This window comes from Trematomus bernacchii, unplaced genomic scaffold (genome assembly GCF_902827165.1).
Source record: "Trematomus bernacchii unplaced genomic scaffold, fTreBer1.1, whole genome shotgun sequence".
Taxonomy (NCBI): domain Eukaryota; kingdom Metazoa; phylum Chordata; class Actinopteri; order Perciformes; family Nototheniidae; genus Trematomus; species Trematomus bernacchii.
In genome coordinates this window covers 2,315,262-2,330,982 of record NW_022987607.1, presented here as the reverse complement: position 1 = coordinate 2,330,982, position 15,721 = coordinate 2,315,262, and the positions used below count along the sequence as shown (strand labels likewise).

The 15,721-nt window shown below is 41.7% G+C and overlaps 1 protein-coding gene across 1 annotated transcript in view; it reads right to left on the bottom strand.

Moving 5' to 3' along the window:
• The window catches only part of LOC117482858 (AT-rich interactive domain-containing protein 1A-like), a 62,172-nt gene extending 46,672 nt beyond the window's left edge, over positions 1-15,500 (bottom strand). Inside the window, 1 exon segment of the mRNA XM_034131083.1 lies at positions 14,170-15,500. Within this exon segment, the coding sequence (XP_033986974.1) occupies positions 14,170-15,102 (933 nt within the window). The 5' untranslated portion in view covers positions 15,103-15,500.
• Between the last annotated feature and the right edge of the window lie 221 nt (positions 15,501-15,721).

The following is a 15,721-nucleotide window of genomic DNA, read 5'->3' as shown; positions in this document are numbered from 1 at the left end:
TGAGCCAGTCCTAACGAGGCCCAGCCATACCGAGCGGGGCCGAGCGAGGCCGTGTAGTGGAAACGCGCCATAAGAGAACCGAGCCAAATGATCCGGCTCACTAACGTAAAGACATGTTTACGTATAAGGGACGGCTCAATTAAAAATTCAAGCCCCCCCCCCCCCCCCCCCCCCGCTCTCGTGGTGGACGCCCTCTGATGTGAAACACTGATGTGATGTATTCATTTCTAATGGGCATAAAGCTACAAACAAATATGAAGAAAGAAATCTGTATTTTTGACCACTTTACCGCCATCAAGCCTCAGAATAACATTCCTTCAGGGAGAGGAACCTTTATTGATTAGTGACGGAGGTGATTAGCACAGGTGAGTGAGTGTTTACTGATGAACAACAACACAGCCTGAAGCTGTTAACTGGTTCCCAGAGCTGCTTACTAACAGGCCTGGTGTGCACAGCGGATACAAAATCTCCCGTTGGGTAGATCAGAGGAGTTATAGCGGATAAGATAAATAAAAAATAAATAAATAAAAAAGGGGCTGCCTGCTGCTGCCTGGCTGTCAATATGATGTTCAGGTTGGAGGTAAAACAGAGGGAACATACTGTCAGGACGAACTCATATTTTCCCAAGTGACAGTGGCTGATTCCCAGGAGTTAGAAAAGGCCGGGGAGTGTGAGGAGAGAAAGGAGAAACAAACCAAATATTTTAACGTGGGAATAATAGTAAACTCTGAGGGACGTGAACTGCATCTGAAGAGGCAACAAAGGAAGTTTTATGTGCAGAATTTATCTTGAATTTTATCCAAATCGCAATATGGACTAATGCAGAATCCAAAATCCAAATGTTATCCTTATTTTCTGTCATCTCGAATTATATGTACTTACATTAAAACTCAGGTATTTCAACATACAAAAAAAAATATTTGTGTTTAAGAAAATGTATAAAGACAGTATGAAGTTGACTTTTGATTGTGTTCTGGTTTTATGTTTCAGTATTTTTAAGCAACTGTGTTACTTTTGTTATGGTTATTTCATTTTTTTTTCAGGTAAATAAACACACACACAAAAAAATAAAACAAAAAAACAACCAGTATAAGTGTACATGTTCGGTTTTAAAATAACTGCCATGTGTGGAATAAACAAATGAACACATTTCAATGCTAACCCAACTATGATTGGCCCTTCTTCTTCATTGTAGGTCATTTCTTCCACTACGGGGATTAAACATCCAGTTGCACCGTAATGTAATGCAACGGGTGTTTACGGTCACGGTCCACTCACATCCCATAATAAACAGCAGTGTGGTTTATTTAAGGCCACAGAGCGAGTACAGGTTAAGTAAGGCAGCGTTTCTCGGGTTACACTCAGAGCACTCCAGAAGAAAAAGGGAACTGCCTCTTTCTTGCTCTCCGTTCCTGCTCAGATACTCTACGTTTTAGCGAGTCCTCCGTCAGCGTTGGGGGAAAAACGAGACAGTGATTTGTTACATCACGTTACGGAGGCTAAAGAGAAAGATGCTTATTCAGGCTGACCACTGGCACCCTGGACGACCCATTACGATAAGTGTGTCACTCACTACGATGCCAAAAATATCCTGGCCAGTGAACGGGAGGAAAAGCCACTTAAGGACCTGGCTGGGTCACTGCCTGCCTCATGGTTACAGTCACAATACTGACACACACACACACACACACACACACACACACACACACTGACATCACACACACACATTCAGACAGAGGAAAACATGCTTGGTCACTACCTGAATGAGTTGTTATTTTAAATGTAAGCGGTGCAGTGATGCTGTATTTTTGTACTCCAAAACTGGAAATGAATCACCTCCCTGGTTCGGTCCACAATGGGTTTTTCTCCATTGGATTTCGCAATATTGCATAAAATAACTTTCTTGATACTATCATTTTATGTTTAGTAGGATAATAACTACATATTAACACCACTTTTTTACATTTTGAAGCTAATGTTGGGCTACAGCACTGTCACATGACTTCACGTCACCACCGCTAAGCTAAAGGTGGCTAATGTTGGGCTATAAAGGAACTACAGCACGGTCACATGACTTCACGTCACCACCGCTAAGCTAAAGGTGGCTAATGTTGGGCTATAAAGGAACTACAGCACTGTCACATGACTTCACGTCAACACCGCTAAGCTAAAGGTGGCTAATGTTGGACTATAAAGGAACTACAGCATGGTCACATGACTTCACGTCAACACCGCTAAGCTAAAGGAGGCTAATGTTGGGCTATAAAGGAACTACAGCACGGTCACATGACTTCACATCACCACCGCTAAGCTAAAGGAGGCTAACGTTGGGCTATAAAGGAAATACAGCACGGTCACATGACTTCACGTCACCACCGCTAAGCTAAAGGAGGCTAATGTTGGGCTATAAAGGAACTACAGCACGGTCACATGACTTCACATCACCACCGCTAAGCTAAAGGAGGCTAACGTTGGGCTATAAAGGAAATACAGCACGGTCACATGACTTCTCCTCACCACCGCTAAGCTAAAGGCGGCTAATGTTGGGCTATAAAGGAACTACAGCACGGTCACATGACTTCACGTCACCACCGCTAAGCTAAAGGAGGCTAATGTTGGGCTATAAAGGAACTACAGCATGGTCACATGACTTCATGTAACCACCGCTAAGCTAAAGGAGGCTAATGTTGGGCTATAAAGGAACTACAGCACGGTCACATGACTTCACATCACCACCGCTAAGCTAAAGGAGGCTAATGTTGGGCTATAAAGGAACTACAGCACGGTCACATGACTTCACGTCACCACCGCTAAGCTAAAGGTGGCTAATGTTGGGCTATAAAGGAACTACAGCATGGTCACATGACTTCACGTCACCACCGCTAAGCTAAAGGATGCTAATGGGTGATGACATTTAGTTGTCTCGTTCATACACTTGTTAGCAACTGCCTTTTTGAGCCATGTTAAAGCTTCAGAAATTCTAGTATTTTCTGACTTATTTTATGTTGTAGAACAAAGCATGAATATCTTGTGATAACCACAGACCTTATTTTAGGCATTCATCCAAAAACAAGCCATTGACACCCAGACGAGGGAACCAGAAGTGCGAAAAATGCTAACTTCCAAATTGATTATAGTACTCATTCCAGCAACACTCTATTGAATTGAGCGTCTGTGCCACTCTTAATTCCAATGGCAGCATGGAGAGGAAATGGCTTGTGGAGGCCATACTTAAAAACAAATGAGTGAGTGCACTGGAGAGACCGTTGTTTAATTCCTCTCTTTGGCACGGCCATGCAAATATTCAGGTTTGAGAGGAAAACTGTGCCAGCAACAGTTACTGCTGTTTCTAATAGCATATAGGGCTGGGCGCTATGACGAAAAATCAAATATCCTGATATTATAGGCCAAATACTTTCATATTCGGGTTATATTGTAGGGTTTAACATTGATGCTTTCACAAAGTATTTACACAATGAGACTTTTGATAAATAATCATCAGTCAGAGGGTAAAGGCAAACCATTACAGAAGTCTTGTTAATTCAGAAAATACACACCAACGTACTGTAATGCAACCTTAAAATATCCTAAATCTTCTAGGGCTGTGCGATTATGGCAAAAATCATAATCACAATTATTTGGGTCAATAATTGATATCACGATTATTAAATACGATTATTCATTGACTTTAAAACAAATACAAATAATAATTTGAACAGTATCTTTTTAACTGTTGATTACCCTGAACGTATAATTCAACTGAAAAACCAATACAAAAATAAATAAAATAAATGATACATTTAAATAAATAATATCAAAAATAAATACAACAAATATTTTGGAGCGCACTTCCACAAGCTACTAAACATATATAAATATGATAAATACAAATAAATGAGACCAAAATTAATTAGATCAAATATGTTGCAGTGCACTGTCACAACCTAGCAAAGCAAAATAATTGTTTTTTTCGATTATGTTGTTTGTTTTCGTAATTGTGGCAGGCCAAAATCATAATTGCGATTAAAATACGATTAATTGCACAGCCCTAAAATCTTCCATGATATCTAGTTTCACATCACAATATTAATATATTACCCAGCTTTTACAACCATTACACGTTCAAGTATCACAACAAGAGTCCAGAGTTAGCATTAGCCAGGCAGCCAACACTGTTGAAATGTGTTAATAACTGTCGTTTGCCACTCAACACAAACACAATGGTACTAAATAACTCTTCTGCTGTTGCTTTTGTCTGTGTCCCTGCTGACCTACAGCTGCTCCTTTTTTAACCGCGAGCTGACCAAATCAAAACAAAACAATGGCTCGTATCAAACAAGCTGCTGATGCTAACCGGCTGCCTTTACACTGCTGTACAGATCGATGTGGCATTTAAACTTGGGTTAACATTGGCCTCATTCTATGATAAATGTACATTAATTATTTAGGTTAAAATAAGAACTGGCACGTATACTTTAGGACTTAGAAGTTATATTTTGAGTGTACAGTTCAGGGAGAAAACCGTTTATTCTTAGTGTTTTTATGGTAACCTATGTAAAGGGTATTGCTAGGACTGCAACCTATCATTATGTTGAATTAGTGAACTGGTAAATGTACATAAGCCACACTTTAGAAGCTTAAACGAGCACAAATTATGCATTTTTTTGATTAGTAAACATTAGGGCTGCACGATTTGGGGAAATAATCTAATTGCGATTTTTCTGACAGATATTGCGATTCGATTTGCGATATTTGTTTTTAAGCGACCCAACGGAAGTTTATTGTAAAATGCGGCCATATCTCCGGCTAGGAAGGTCGTATCAACGTGCTCCCGTCTCTAGCACCCCCGCAGCCCGAGCTACGAGTGAAATAACTAAACTTACATGAAACTTCCGTTGGGTTGCTTTAAAGTCAAGCTTCAGTTTAAGACTCACCCTGTAATAGAAACATGTGATGGAGCATTACTAACCTGACTCAGATGGTTCACCAAACCATCTAGGAAAGCTCCATTGGAAGCCATTTGGAAAAGTATTTCAAAAATACTTGGCAGGTGATTGGATCAATCTGTCTATCACCTTCTATCATGGGCCACTTCTGATTGGTTAACAATGACTGGTACATGTGGAGCACAGCCCTTCTGATTGGTTAACAATGACTGGTACATGTGGAGCACAGCACTTCTGATTGGTTAACAATGACTGGTACATGTGGAGCACAGCACTTCTGATTGGTGTGGATGACTGACACACAAGAAGAAAAATGTGATAATCCCATCATTGAAAATCGCGATTTCGATTTAAAATCGATTAATCGTTCAGCCATAGTAAACATTTGTAACTACATTGTTACACATTAATTTAATCAACAAATCCATTACTTTTCTAATTATTTGAGCACTAGTTTCTGCTTTACTGCTGGTATTAAGCTCTACAACAGGAGGGTATTGATCCACTGTTGCTTTGCTAAGATAATTTCAGTGTGCAGTCTTTTTACCAGCTCACCCTGAATGCACTCACCATCTTTGGTTTTATGAGACTTGAAAATATAACTTAAACAGTAGCTATACTACATCAGGGAAAACAGAAAGCAAGGCCATGACTGGAGGGCGAAATCCACACAAACAGACGTCATGATCGAGTTCCTCAAAAGACATAAAGAGAGAAAGCATCTGTTCCTCTTTCTACTTTCTACTCGAGATGAGGCATATGATTTTTTTTCTGTAAAGAGCAAAGGTGCGAGCTGTATGAAGAGGCAGGAAGCATCAGTCTCTACTTTCTACGATCAACAACTGCCGCCAATTTAAAAGGTTAACCACTTTATTCCATAAAAACACACGCGCGCAATGCGTCATGTAAATTAAGTCTGTAGTCTGACGCTCGGAGGACGATATTACTATGCTAATACGGAGCATTTTAGAAAGGTAAATGTCAAAAGAAATGAATTACCTTTGCATTGCGCCGTGCCCTGATGCAATAGCCAAAGTTTGACATTTTGCCCGTGGAAGAACTCGTTTTTAATGTGCAACTCTGGGCGTACAGTTATTCAGATTCATAATTCTACTGTCAGGGACGTATGAAAACCAAAGCATTCACTTTTATAATCAAATATTGGGTGCATACAGTATTTTTCTGTAGTTTGGGGAAGTCAATCAAGTTGGAGGCATTCGGTCAATGCTTAGTTTTCTTCTGACGTGTATCAAAAATTCCACCAAAGCAACCGCTTCCTAAAATTCACCAGTGTGCTATTCACCGACATATTTTATAATGTAGGAGAAAACATTCAAATATTGTGTGCTTCTGTTAAACATATATCTTATTTCATGCATCTAACCACAAACCAATTTAAAAAAACATTTGACTTTGAGACATGGGAGTGCTAAAATGCTAACTCATTCCGTGGTTTTACGACTCATTCCTGTACCACTATTAAAGGGGCCCTATTATGCTTTTTAGGAGTCTCCCTTTCCTGTAGTGTGTTATATAGGTTGCCTAAAACGCCTCCACACATCCCTATGTAACATTCGCGATATCACATCGTACGTGATAGGAGACAGCTAACCAATCAGCGCAGACTGGGCTCTGGTTTCAGACAGAGGGTGACAAGAAGTGCTGCAGCACAGGCAGTATGAGAAAAATAAATAGCTTTTTGAACATTAAAGCATGGAGACATGTCACAGTGGAGACACTAATAACAAATATGAACCTAAAAATCATCATAATTTAAACTCATCTGCTAAGGAAAATGCAACGCTGACTTTAGCTGTCAGCAGGTCGACCCAAAAAAATAAGTAAGGGTGATGTTACAGAAGAAAGACTGGTGACACGTGGAGTAAGAGCAGGTCAGAGACGCTCCTGAGGCAGCGACACACACACACACACACACAACGACCACCGAGTAACTGGCGCACTTTATACACAAATACACACAGCTGTCAGGGGCAGACGAAGATCATTCACAAAACACCCAACCCCTCCTTCTCCTGGGTATCACTGACACCGTTTCTCCCTCACCGTCACACACACACATCATCCAGTCTCACAAACACACACACATCATCATCATCCAGTCTCACACACACACACACAGTTGCCGGGAGGCAGCATGCTGTCCATGTGGCCTGTGGAAAATCATTACTCAGCAAAGCAGAGTGAAAGAGCCGAGAGTGAACTTCCTCTTCGAAAGCTCGGGCTTCCTCTTTATTCTCCACAGTGGGAGGAATGTATTGTTCTGAATGTTTTCTTGGAAACGTGTGTTTTGTGTATTTGCAAGTGGGACATTCAAAAAGTGCTTCAGCAGCTTTCAAAGAACAGCATTTCACTTTCTAGGGATCGTGTACAGGTTGATACTCGCTGGACTGTCCATTCACGCAACTCTTATCGTTCTCCACATTTTAAAATATATTTAATTAACCATTTTAAATACAAAAAGTGCCAAGAAGAGCTGCAACCTCTCACTAATTCAAAAAACGGTTCATCTTTTATTCTATCAAGTGAATTACATTTGTTTTGTACATGTAACATTTTTTAATCTAATGATTTGTCTGAATAAAACGTATATTTCCATCAAATTGAAATCACACGTTTTAAAGCAGCATATTCTCACTTGTAAGACACTGGAAGCAGCAGATGTTGGCTTTTTTCCTTAATGGCAAAGTTCAAATAAAGTCAAAATAATAACTTAAATATTGAGTAATTCCCCAAATGTTTGGTCTATACAATGTGGGTACATAGCTCAAATGTCTTCTACAAGTAAGGCTGCGCTTCATTATCGACTCATCTGCAGAATATATTCTTGATTCATCGTTCATTGTCTGTGAAATGTGAAAATATGACCGTCAAATATGACAAGGAAAAACATTAAATCTGCATATTTCAGAAGCTTAAAACCAGCAGATGTGGAAAGGGCTGAAATTATTACTCAGTTAATTAAAAGGAATATATATTCCATGAATCATTTGAAGTGATTTTTATCAGAACAATACAAAAACATATGTAGTTCCAGCTTTTCAAATGTGTGACTTCCCTCTTTTTAATTAAGCTGTGTTATAGTTAAATTACATTACATGTTACTTGTTAGACACTTTTATCCAGTGGGCAATCCCCCCAGGAGCAATTTGGGGTGAAGTGTCTTGCCCAGGGACACAACGACATGCTGACTGCAGTGGGGTTTGAACCTGTGACCCTGATCCCAACACCAAGGCTCTACCCACTGCGCCACACGCCTCCCGTGTTAAGTATAGCTAAGTATCTTTGGATATTTCCAGACGTCACATTGAGCTTTAGGATATTGTGATTAGACTAAATGATTAATCAGTCAATTGTGAAAGATATTCACGAGATGAATCGATAAAAAAACAAATGCAAAATTGACGGCTGCAGCTGTAGTTGGCTATCATTTTGTGGTAACACATTTCGATCACTCTAAATCTCATTGCAGAAGACAAATTTAATATTATTTAAATCCTGTTTCAGTGTGAAGGACTCTGCTTTGAGTATACTTCAAATATCCAGTCTGAACTCGAATCAAATGTCCAATAATCACTGAAATAAATGACACTTAGCTCAGCTCTGGTGTGTTAAATATGAGCATCGTGATCAGTTTAAAGCTCTAATTAGTTTACTTTTGAATAACAATGCCGACACAGGCGAGATGTTTTGTGCTGTTGTATATTAAATATATTCCATCTTCATTACTAGTGAGACTTTTTGACACCAGAAAGCTGCCATGAGTCTGTTTGTTTGTACGCTACTTTCCAATTTGCAGGGCTTCCCTTGTACATCAGCAGCAGAGCCATTAGCATCTGTCAATTTAACAGCCTCGCTTCGGTGTTTTTCATTATGTTCTTCCCAAAGAAATATTTCCAAAGTGTCTTCGATTATGATTTAATTCAAATTCAATTTGGGGAGTCAGCCTTGCAGATCTGAAGGGGGATTTTCCCGACTCCCATGTGTGAGGCGGAGGGAAACACCTGGCAATAAAACCATCAGAAAACAACCCCGCCAAAACACACTTGTGAGTATTTGTTTGTGTGTAATGAAAACCCATAATATTAGCCGCTCACACACCACTCAATTAGCACATTATTCATCTTCAGCAGGTGGCCCAAGGCAGGTGAATCGCTCCATAAAAATCATCTATCGAATCATTACCGGCGATATATCCGCCAGTTAAAAGGCCAATAGTGGCGCCGGTAATGAAGGGAGAGTTAAAGGATTTAATATAATGTGCACAGCCGACAGCGACTATCATGGACAGAGGATAGTCTGTGAGAAACGCTTTCAACAGTTTCAAAACTATTCACTTTCTGTCCCATACAGACCCCGTTGTGTTCTGTAAAAAAACATTTTCTACCAACTTCAAGTGTAACAAACAAAGTCTTTAATTACCAGACACTCTCTTTCCACGTGCACATAAAGACTGAGCCTAGGCTTCTTGATCAAACTCTTCAAAATATGAACATTTAGTATATAAAAAGCATAAGAATTGTTAAGATAGAAGTTGAAAGAACGCAAGCGCCAACAAAGATTACTGCAAACTACTTTCACAGCGAGACATTATTCTAAGTTCATAGCTCTAATTTAACAACAAATATACAAAGGACATTTTGTACACAATACAATGATAGATAGAGATTAAACCAAGATATTATTAGGGCGACTGTGGCTGCGAGGGAGTGCGGTCCCAGCCCATGCAGTCAACATGTCGATGTATCCTTGGGCAAGATACTTAACCCTGAGTTGCTCCCGATGGCATGGCCAACGGTGTGTGAATGTGTGTGAATGTTAGTTTGTAGAGTAAGGTACACTGCTCTGTGGGAATGTTAGTTCCTAGAGTAATGGCGCGTTTCCACTACACGGCCTCGCTCTGCCCCGCTCGGTATGGCTGGGCCTCGTTAGGACTGGCTCACTTTATGGCGCATTTCCATTACAGTTTATGAACTGGGGTAGTATCTATAGTAACGCAGTGTAGGCGGAGCCGTGACGTCATCTTCAATGAGAACCCCAGAAAAACAACACAGCCGTTAGCTGTTAGCACTCAGAGCTCACAGCTCCTCATATCTGTTCAGAAACTAGACAAAAGTGAAACAAGTACAAACCACAGACTGTCTGTGTCATGGTGAATACAGTCACTGGTTTATTTATGTCTGTATAGGCCGTTGTTGTGAGTGTGGACGGTCGGAGCATATACTGCGTTAGCTTAGCCAATCTCCATTTAGAAAACACGCATTTTAAAAGGTTTTTCCCCTGCCGTCTGTCTGCAGACTTGACAAAGCATTAATTCATGGTTTTTACTAACCGGTATCAGTATGTTGTTACTTTCGGCATCATTTTGAAACGTGTATTACAATTAAATCACGGTCAAATATGTCCATCTTGTTGTAGTTGTAGCCCCCTTGCCAGCGATGCTCTCTCTAGTTTAGCATACTCAGCCCGACTCAGCCTCGTTGTCTCTGGCCCTAGACCCACGATTTTATGAGGCCAGAAAAACTGTGAATTAGGACCCGCCGGCCGGTACTAGGCCAAGTGGAAACGCAACCAAAGACGGGCCGCTGACGTCACAGCCCTCTTAAACCGTGCTCCGCGCTGTAGTGGAAACGCGCCATAAGGTACACTGCTCTGTGTGGAAGTTAGTTCGTAGAGTAAGGTACACTGCTCTGTATGAATGGGTGTGAGTGGGTGAATGACATGTATGTAAAGCGCTTTGAGGGGTCTTAAAGACTGGATAAAGCGCTATAAGTACAGTCCATTTACCATTATTCAGTGAGACGAGTGTTGCTGATTCTAGCCTACATCCAGAAGTGACTAGAAAGGAAATAAACTTTAGGTTTCTGAAGTCTATTGAGCAATAGAAAATGACTAAGATATGTAAATGAAAGGAGTATCATCAGAAATACTTTTCCCAATGCAATCTCAATCAGCGTTTCCGCCAGGGGGGGCGTCTTGCCGTCATTTGACGTCCTTATTCAGCTCGGAACGCCCTAAACTCGAGCCGAGGGCGTCCAAAAAATAATTTGAGAGAAGATCGAGAGTTTTTATCGCTTGAAATGACGAAAAGGAAAAAGGACATCCCTCTGTTGGAGGGGCAAAGGAGTGTGGTGGGATTCTTTTCGCCGCCAGCAAAGTGCATTCCTGTGACAAAAAAAAAAAAACTACTGCCGCATTTTCCAAGGACCATGCCAGGGAGACGTTAAGAGATAGGATAAGGGACGGCGCAATTCAAAATTGTGTGTGTGCATACGTTAAGAGATAGTATCTATAAGGGACGGCTCAATTCAAAATTCAAGTCACGTGACGTCACACCCCCCCACCCCCTGTAAAAAGAAATGTCCCAGAATAGATGCGTCAACTGAGAAAAGTTCACCGAAGAGATGCTGTGAATTTACCTTAATTAAATCTGGATATGAACCAGGGCTGCAGGATATATAATTTCAGCATCATGCTCACATCACAGGACATTAAATGCCAAGTGACATTTCCTATAACTAATCTATGAGAGAAGTCTATCTGATAGAACATCTACTGCATCTTAAAGCTTCTTAGATACATGGGGTTTGATGATAGTGAGCCACATGAAGCGATCCAACAACCGCAATTACTTCTTTTGATAAATGTATCAAACAACCAATGAGAACACATGTGATTGACCACATCCTGAAAATGAGTGGTGTAAAGGGTAAAAAAAAACAGCTTAAAGAAAGATTTGAATGCTCAATGAAACACAACTTCTGTAACGTGGAAATCATTTAGCTAGATCAAGATAACCATGATGTTCACCAGCAACAGTTACTCTGTCAAACTCCTGTATCTTGAGCAGCTTCGTTTGGACACACAGGAAGTGACAAATTGAAACGGAAATCCAACTTTATTCAATCAGCAGCACTACTGAATCAAAAGGACTCATCAGCAAGACACTTCTTATTCCTTATTTTATGAAGATTCCCAGTTGAGTTTGACCATGCTGCCTAAATATCTCGACATATAGATTACAATAATTTGAACCAAACACTTCTGCTGACATTTAAAAACAGTCACAAGGTGGAAATCAACATAAAGACCAGCGAATAGCACCTTAAAGTTTAAACGGCAACATGTGTGGTATCACTTCTAGATTAACTGTGTGTCTGTTTGAAATAAATAATGCAGCAACAAATAAGAATAAAGCAACACACATATAGCAGTACCTTAGTAGTATATGCCTAAAGCAGCAAAGTTAACCAACACAAAAAAATATGGGATGATGCAACGACAGAATTAATTGAATATATATGAATCGCAAACAAAATATTGTCTTTAAAAGAAGTGAATACAATCTCCTCTTTGAGTGAAAAACAAACAGATTTATTTCCTAAAAGGAATCACATGCCTTATTCGTAACAAAAGCAACAGACTGGCGCCAACCTTCACGTGTTTATCTAGATGACAGAAATAGTCCTTCATAGTACTGTACACACTCCACTGATGCTGCCTTTGACACATAATTGCAGAGTGAAAACACTGCACATGTGGCTGTTATCACTGAAGAGAGAGGAGGGAGAGAGAGCACTGTTGATTCTCTCTCTCTCTCTCTCGCTCTCGCTCTCGCTCTCCCTCTCTCTCTCTCTGCATGTGGAGGCAAATTAAGCTATTGTATCCTGCTGGAAGAAGCACGAAAAAAAAAGCCGTGACACACTGATGACACCTTGGCTGCTTGTAAACAAAACTGCAGCCAGTCCAACCCTCTCACATGGCCCGGGAGATAAATTGACTTCAAACTGATCTGGAAACAGTGGGAAATGCACTTGTACAACAGTGCTTCATGACCACACCTACTCTATGTGCTGAACCAGAGTCAGCCAAATAAAAAAGGAGCTGTGCACAGAGTACCAAACTGAACAAATGTAAAGATAAAACACTTCAAGTGCATGTGTGAGGTCAACTAAAAATGATAAAAGTGACCTGTGCATGAGGTGCAGTCACTCAGTGGATCTCTGGAGTACAGTCATCATGCAAATTACTGCAGTGGGAGGAACTGTGTTCTTAAAAAATGCTTTAAATAGATGCAACCAATGAGTAAATAATATTCTGGAATAATAGTGCTGTTTCTGTTGCAATGGGAGAACATTAAGGTGCATTTTGATGTACATACAAATACATATTTTTATGCAAATGAATGCATTAATGTTTTTAAAATGAATACGAAAAGAATAAGGATGCCTTGCCACGGTGCAGGAATATATCCGTGCAAAGGGGGGCTGTTTTTCTGCAGCCTTTTCCAGTAGATGCAATTATAAATGGCCGAGAGCCGAGGGAAAGGGGGAGCCAATCAGATCTCTGCTCGCATGTCAACCTAAGACCAACTGTCTCCTGGCTCTGACAGCAGGATTTTACCTCCATAATTCAAATCCCAGAGCAAAGGCAATCTGCACTTTGCCAACTCTTAAAGCTCCGTGTTTACAAGGCGGCACATGGAGCACAGAGGCAAAGAAGAGCAGGGGGGAAAAGGCGAAAACCGAGCCACAAATGAATGAAAACCCCTCCGTTTCCGTCAGGATGAATCAATCGTGGCCACAATCACACTTTGATCCGAGTAAACACTCCGCAGCATGCATTTTTGGCCATGCACAAGACTGAGAGACACAAACCCCACCTTGCCGTTTTAAAACCGACAGTGGTCTTTTTTCCCCGTAATGATTATGCAAATGTTACTTAACTGTCATTTGCATCTTGTTTATTACCCTTGACAGCCATTGACACACTTTTAATAGCACTGCTAGCGAGCACAACATGCGAAACTAGGTTAGATTCTAACAGAAATAACTTAAACCCCTACAATGAAGCGAGGAGAAGAAGCACTGCGCCTTATCTCCCTCTCTGCACACACACACACACACACTTTCTCCTGACAAACTCTGGCTCTACTTAGTCAAACTCTTTGCCCTGTACCCAGCAGGGACACACTACTAATCCCCCTACAACTCTGGAAGTTGTTTCCAACACACTATGTGGCTTCTTTCTCGGTGTAAAACACAGTTACAGGGGGCTGGTGTTGTGGAGAAAAGAGAGAGGCAGCCATTTTAAGAGCTCTTGCTACATAGACAATGGCTGAGTCCAATGCAATATGCAACTCTTAACAGTGCTTTTTGTGCGGGTTAACTCAGTGAAAGTGTGCCTGTGCAGTGAGTGAGTTTACCTGGTTTCTGCTGGGAGGTTGTCCAGTGTTTCCCGGGCTCATGGGAGCTTGATGGTGGCTCCTTTGTTGCCAACCCGGATGGACCCCACCACCACCACCACCACCACCACCTCCTCCTCCTCCTCCACCACCACCACCTCCATACTGACTGCCCATATCTGCTGGTCCCTTGCTGGCCCCTTCCTGATTGTTATAGTCTCCTTGGGGGTAATTCGGGTAGCTCCTTGCTGAACTGGGGGATGTCAAAAGCTGATTTAAAGTTGGCGTGGATGTAGGTTGTTGGGTTCCCATGTTATACCTCTGATTATTGTACGAAGCAGCAGTGGTTCCTCCTGCTGGCTGCTGCTTGCCTGGCTGCCCCCCGGCCGTTGGAGCCTGGCTGTTATTTCGCGGGGAAGTCATGGCTCCGTAGCCCTGGTAGGAAGAAGAAGAGGAAGAAGAAGTCCTGTTTTGGAAAGGGCTATAGTTGTTGTAATGGTTGGGGTTGGGGTATTCGTGTGAGTTAGCCGGGTAAGGGTCCATCATGCCCGGCCCCGATGCAGCTGCCATGCCAGGGCTTTGTTGTCCGCCATGTTGATGAAAAGGGGCCCGGCTGTAGTGCTGGTTGTAACCGTAAGGAGGTGGAGGAAAGGGGCCCGGATGGTGGTGTCCCATTCCGGGATGGTTGTTCCCCTCGCTTGAATCATTATTATTATTATTATTATTTACCCTGGGAACATTCCCGTTCTTCATATCGGGATCCCCTCCTCCTCCTCCATCGCTCCCGTCCTCCTTCTGACCCGGAGATCCGCCGTCGGTTCCCGGTTCCTTATTTTCCTGCAGTTTCTCCCCCGGTACCACCACCGAGTCCTCCTGCGAGTCCCGATCCGGCTTCTTGAGTTCGGATGGCGGGCTTGTGTTGAGAGAGGCGACGCTGGCGACCTGAGCGGCCATTATGTCTCTCCCTCTCTCCTCTCGTTCACTGCCTCTCTCTCAGCACCGAGACTCACTCACAGTCAAACTCCCTAAAAACACCATTGAATATAAATACGGTTATATTTATACCAACGTACCCGACGTCCCGGTTCATTCCCCCCCCCCGAGATTTAGCCCCTCCGCCCCGGTATCCGGTTAATCCACCGCGACTCCGTTTCAAGCAAAAACGGAGAGGGGAAAAAGTTTTCAAAAAATATAATAAATACAGAGGAGCCCGGCACAAAATGTATTTCACCGACACTAGTGAGTGTGTGTGTGTGTACGAGTGTGTGTGTGGGGGGGGCTTCTGTTACAGAACGAGAGCGCGAGCTAGAAATCAACCAAACCAGCACGAGGCTCCGCGAGACACACAGCCATCTTACCAAGAGGGCGCGAGGGAACGAAAACCCGGAGTGGAGTACTGAGAGGAAACTGGATCCGGAGCCAACAACAACACTGTTTACACCATAAGAGAGCATGATGATGATTACAACATTAAACAATTAAATAATAATAATACATTTAATATATACAGCATTATTATAGTAATAATACGTTTAATTGAAATAATAATAGTAGAAAAACATATATATAATAA